Source organism: Diorhabda carinulata, chromosome 3, assembly GCF_026250575.1.
Source record: "Diorhabda carinulata isolate Delta chromosome 3, icDioCari1.1, whole genome shotgun sequence".
Taxonomy (NCBI): domain Eukaryota; kingdom Metazoa; phylum Arthropoda; class Insecta; order Coleoptera; family Chrysomelidae; genus Diorhabda; species Diorhabda carinulata.
Window position 1 is genome coordinate 28693295 of NC_079462.1, and position 6137 is coordinate 28699431.

General features: G+C 32.7%; 1 protein-coding gene across 1 annotated transcript; it reads right to left on the reverse strand.

Annotated features, from left to right (window-relative positions):
* On the reverse strand, nucleotides 1-3478 carry LOC130891781 (achaete-scute homolog 1a-like). The gene is made up of 3 exons (XM_057796743.1): nucleotides 3186-3478; nucleotides 1656-1764; nucleotides 1-246 (listed from the first exon to the last, which is right to left on the reverse strand). Exons 1-3 carry the CDS (start codon nucleotides 3476-3478, stop codon nucleotides 190-192), a joined length of 459 nt encoding a protein of 152 aa, XP_057652726.1. The 3' UTR covers nucleotides 1-189.
* Between the last annotated feature and the right edge of the window lie 2659 nt (nucleotides 3479-6137).

Sequence of the window (6137 nt, forward strand, 5' to 3'; positions counted from 1 at the left end):
ATATTATAACCGAAAAGAGAAAGCTGACAAGTTCGGACATAGTTTCAACTCAGTGTCATCATAAAATATAAAATTAAACTGACTAACCTCAGCAAGAATATTTTTTGTATTGTAATAATAATTTGAGAATTATAACCATCTTACGAATATAAGTTTGGTCTTGAATATAATTCTACGAAGATAGTTTCTTCATTCCATTTCATAATCATATTTGCCAGGTAGGTATATAAAATCATGGAATTTATCCTAAAAAATTAAAATCAATAATTTTATTTATTGTTCTTGACACAGCAGTGAATGCATAATAAGATTATACGAGGGTTGTCCGAAAAGTTTCCGATTTCAACGTGAATATATCAGTACTATCTATTTGCGAATCTATGATTCGTTGTGAAGAAAATAGAAAAAATTTAGTATTACGCTGTTATTACATATTGGCTTTTGAATTGCAATACGTATAGGTATACAAATGAAACAATGAAAGAGGAAATATAAACTGTCTACAGAGACTCTGCACTATCATTTACGATAGTAAAATTCTGGGTAGCTGAATTCAAACATGGTCATTCAGCTTGACTGACCATCAGATTTCAGAAAGAAATAAAGAAAAAATGCTAAGCTCATAGGTCCGACCTCCATAGAAGGGTTCCAATATTATTTGGATGAGAATATTAGGAGAATGATAATCTAAGCTAATACTTATAAGATATGGAAAGCTAGCAACGAGAGATAGAAACATCAGTTGAAGAATGATGAATTCAAGTCACATTGGAAAAGAGCGAAGCGTATCGTTATACAACTAGTAAGAAAAGAACAAGAAATGTGATTGGAGAATATTGAAAAAGCGAGACAGGAAGAAGCTAAACAGAAAAAATTGGGGTAGAAAGAGAATCTAGAATTATCAATGGAGCGAAAAGACATTTCCTGGAAAGTGTGAACGATAAAAAGAAAGCATTTATACCAAGGATAAGCCAAAATCGGAAATAATAGGTCTTCGATAACAGATAATAATGAAAAAATATACAGAAAACTAGAAAGGTAACATTAAAGTGAATAGTGATACTGAGCTGTTATTAGGTTGATTTGGAACCGCTAGATGTCGTAGAGGTACGAACTGGCTTGCTGCGATTAAATGGGACGTACTGGCTGTCCTTCTAATATAAATGATTATTTGGTAGAGTAAATTGATCAAAAATTCAAGAGAACATACGCTTTATGAGATTTCTTAATTATATGAACAGTTTTACCCAAAACGGGTGGTGTATTTTGCACCAGAATCCAAATAAGTCTACGGAATTCGATAGATATCACCTAAAGAAGACTACCAAACATTGTCAGTACGGAAAATCATGTATACCGTATTTTAGAACACGAAGAGTTTGTTGCTAATGAATTTTTTTGCTTAAGGGGAACAATAAATTCAACTACGTATTGATAATCAGAACAAAAGGCATGACATGATGACCACGTGCGCCTAGATAATCCCAAGATTTTATGTGGGCATTTGGTTGGGTCAAGCAACCTCCTTACACTTGATCTAGCGGACAGTTGATATATGAATGAAATTAAAATTCAACTTTCATCTCACATGGAAGGACCTTTTTAACCTGAATTAGTTTGTGTGTTATAGGTAAGTATAAATCGACCATACTTACATATTTATAATACGCCTCATATATGTTGGTATCGTGCAATATTATTTCCAACTCCTGGATATACTTTATCGCATTTTTCAGAGTTTTTACTTTACTTATCCTCTTTCCTCTGAAATCATACCAGTGTATTTTTACTATTGACAACATAAAAACCAATTATTGCTTATACGAGAGCAGAGTTTCTGATTTTTTAAAACCATGAAAAAATAATATTTTGGTACGCAAAATACGCATATATAGTTTCATATATGACATATACATAAAAAAGTTATCCATATATTAGTTCGAATTCTTAATTCCATTGAGCTTTTGATAGTATTAAACAACCGCGGCATCTACTTAGCAGATAGTTTCTTTATATGTAAACTCTCAAACCAAATTTTGTATCCCCTTTTGGTTGAAATTTATTAGTCACGAAACCTAGAGAAACTATGAGGTGGATAACACAATGTATACCTCTATGGCCAAGAGATAGAGGCAGACCAATAAATACTCGGAGAAACCAAATTGAAGAAGATACCACAATCATAAAAATAGTAGACTGGAAAGCAAAATGCAGAAACAGAAAAGAATAGATAAAGGTGACAAACGAAGACAAGACCAACAACAAACTGCAACAAAAAGAACAATGGGAGTAATCCACCTCAATAAAAGGATTTGTAGGCGCTGAAAACGCTAGCTATAGTACAAGAGATTGAACATTTATTCGACGTTCATTAAGTACAAGAGCAGAGTAGTTACCGTGAATAAATGACACGGACGTTAAATATTATCCGTGTTCACTTTTAAAAATAGGTAATAACTCACAAATCATTTCATGGGGCAAAGTATCTTCAGGATAATTATTCAAATTGAATATAATGGACATCTAACATTAATCAGATGCTTACATTTAGAATATTCTCTTAAGTATGAGTCTGTAAAATTGTCGCTTCGTTCTACAAGCGTAATCTTTACCACTAAGTTGGAATTTCTGGAACCGTTGGTGATATTCATACTGAACATACTCTTGAGAGTACCACTACATCAACACTCACAATCATACTAACGATGACCAAGTTAACGTCTTTAGAAACAGTTTACCTACCTACCAGTTTGATGTTGGTCATCTGCGATATGGAGTTTTTGAACCTGATTCTCTATAAAAAAACCTGGATTTAAGTCTAAAAGTTACGGGCTTATTGACCCTCGTATAATATATTTGATATTTAGAAAATAATATGCAAGTGATTTGAGCATGTTTTCTTTGTTGTAAATACTTGAAATTTTGATTATTGACGTACCCTCTTTATATTTTTTAATGAAATACCCGATTTTCACATACTTGATTTACCTATAAAAAGGAATTCAATATAATAAAAATATTAGATTATTTTTAGATTTTCTACTGTCGAAACGTGTTCATCTATCAATAAATAGACACATTATTTCGGTATCTCTAGAGTAAAAATATTCTCGAAAAAAGTAATTTGACTCTTAAATCTACTTTCGTCAAAGCAAACAAAATTTTTAAAAATCGTATCATATTACCTCGCATTCTGATATGGAATGGCCTTTCTCAATCTCACAAAAGCCATGTTGACAGCTTGGACTCTTCTTCTTTCTCGAGCATTCCGTCGCGCCACCACTTGCGGAGTTTTTTCTTTGTACGACACGTGTTTGATATTTTTTGGATTTTTTTCCCTCAATGGTCTTTTAGTTGTAAATTGTTTTGAATAAGTGGCATCTGTCGTAGATATATGATCCTTGGGAGACGTCCAAGGATCGTTTTGTGTGGAATATTCTGAATACATGCAGGAGACTGAGTGGTGTACGCTTTGCATTTTTTTATCACTGACAATCGAATGTTCAATTCAATGATGATGCACGGCTTTTCAGTATTATTTTGGTCCACGAACTTCAAGATGTGCCTTTATGAAAGAATAAAAAATAATATAATACATTTAATTGAAAAAGAGATGAAGCTTTAATGTAATGAATAAATAATATACCTAAATAAATGTACCTAGTAAAACAAAAACTGGAAGAACAAAAATTAGAAAATGTTTAAAATCATGTTTTTAGAATCTAAAGAGGCTTTAATTTCGACAATAACCTCCTTATCGGCTCAAAATTTCTGACCAGCGAGCGTCGATGTCTGAGAACAAGAAGAAGTCGCTGAGATCCAGATTTGGAGAATATGATGGATGAGCAAGCAAATTGAAGCTCAATTCATGCAATTTTGTTATGATTTTCACTGATTCGTGGCACGGTCCACTGTTTTGATGAAACAGTACTTTATTCTACTTCAAATGGGGCCGTTCACTTCGATTTCGTCCTTTAAACGCTCATATAACGCTACGTAATAGTCATATACGGTTTTTCCTTTTTGAAAACCGTCGATGAATATTATACTATGAGCATTCAAATAACTGATACCTTACCAGCCAGTTTTTGCGTCTTTCTACACTTTGGAGTCGGTTCATTACGTGCAGTCCATTCAGCTGACTGTCGATTAGTGTGAAAAGATAGAGTCATGTTGTAGAGTATCGACACATACTTCGAGTTTGAACAGACCCAAACACTGCTCAAAATTTCCAATTCTTCGTTACTTTTGACTGATTGTGAGGCTCACGCGACAACCACTTTGAACAGAATTTTTGCTCACACACAATGATTCACGATTCACGTTCCTTTGATATCTGTATCTTTGATATCAGCTATCTAAATAAGCTCCCAATTTACGGTTATCTGGAATTATTTTGTAGACTTTTTTTATTTTTTCGTCCGGCGACAGCTTTTTTGGGGAGTCCACTGCATTTTTCGTCCTCGGAGTTCATTTCACCCCGCTCGTTGAACTTCTTAACGTATTTAATTGTGACCTTGAATGCGAGGGAAATCGGCATATTAAATTATTAAAATACAAAAGCTCGATGTGAAAGAAAAACAAAAGGTTTAAGCAGATTTCAGTCGTTGGCGAGCTCAAGCTTGTTATACTACTTATTTTGAATGAAAATTACAGAGAAGTTTTGGAGCTGCTGTTTTGATTTGATTATTTTTACATATGGAATTTCAAAATGTATAATGTGACGTTAGGGGGTAGCAATCGTTCAAATATAATAACATATGACAGGGTGGGAGGACTTTTTTTGCTAACTGTAAAACATATTCTACTAATACCTTTAAATGTTTATCAAAGAAAATCTTGGCATTATTCTGCTTTTCCGCATATATAAACTTTCAACATTTCTCAAGGTACTTATTCTTTATTATTATCCTTTTTGACCCTTTCAAAATTATTATATTGTCAGCTGGTGCATTATCGAGATTCAAATATTATAATTTCGATTATGAATTTCAAAACCTCCAATTTCTATAAACAGTAGTGTGTAGACAAAATTTTATCCGATTTGGAGGGTAATATTTCTACGACGTTTATTTTCAATTATTGTAAAAGTTGGTTCACAAATACATTTAATGAATAGATCTTAAAAAATTCTTCGTTGATGGTCAACCAAATAACAAATATGGTAACAATAACATTGAAACTCTAGATGAAACAAGCATTTTAATCAATAAAGAAGAATTATAGAAACTTAATTTGAAATAAGAAAAAGCTGAGGATTTATGAGAGTCAGAAAGTTATGAAATGAAACTTACGCTGTTATTTAATGAAGCTCAAGCTATGATGAGTAATGAAAACACAGAAGGATTTCTTTTTAGAATCACCTTTTGAACTAATATTATAATGAAAATGTTTTTTACCTAAAAATTACATGCACCCATCAATTATTCACTGAACCTTTCATAATGCAACATGTATTTCAGAAGATAGCAAAAAACTAGTAACTTGGTTGATATTTTTGTTGAAACTGAAGGGATCATTAGTATGTATAATATTAACTTTATTTTAAATCACCCGCATACACCTGGTCAAGGCGGGGTTAACAGTGATGTTCACCTTCAACCGAAATATTCCACTTAATATATATAAAAAAGAACAAAGCGGCTTAACAAATATTTTTAATGTCTTCAGAGTCCATTTTATTCCTGGGCATCTCTTGTTAAGACCCTCAATATCTTTGAGGATTTCTCGTCTCTTCCTAAGGTTCCTAGAACCAGTTAATTTGATCCAGTTTAATCCTACACATATTTTGGTAATACTTTATAGCTCTTCGAGATTTACACGTTATTCTATCTGCTTCCAAACCTAGCTACTCTTGCTCATTTTAATCCCGCGTACCTCTCTTTAACACCATCTCTTTAATGTTTTCTTCTTCCAATACTGCTTAATCTATACACTTAGATCTATATATAGTTCTGTAATTCTGCGAATACCCTCCATTTCCTTGAGGTTTCCACGTTTTCCTTTCTGTTTTTTAATGGTGCTAGATCTAGCTATACTTTCCTATTTTAATCCTGCACTTTTTTGATGTTTTCAACGTTTTTTCTTTTATTCATTAGGCTTCTAGTGAACGATAACGCTATTAATTCTGCTGTATT

Coding starts and splice junctions, on each gene's coding strand:
- LOC130891781 (XM_057796743.1), bottom strand. CDS start 3,478: ATGCAAAGCGTACACCACTCAGTCTCCTGCATGTATTCAGAATATTCC. Junction 1,765..3,185: donor ATTCCATATCAGAATGCGAG/GTAATATGATAC, acceptor GTATGATTTCAG/AGGAAAGAGGATAAGTAAAG. Junction 247..1,655: donor ATGAGGCGTATTATAAATAT/GTAAGTATGGTC, acceptor TTAATTTTTTAG/GATAAATTCCATGATTTTAT.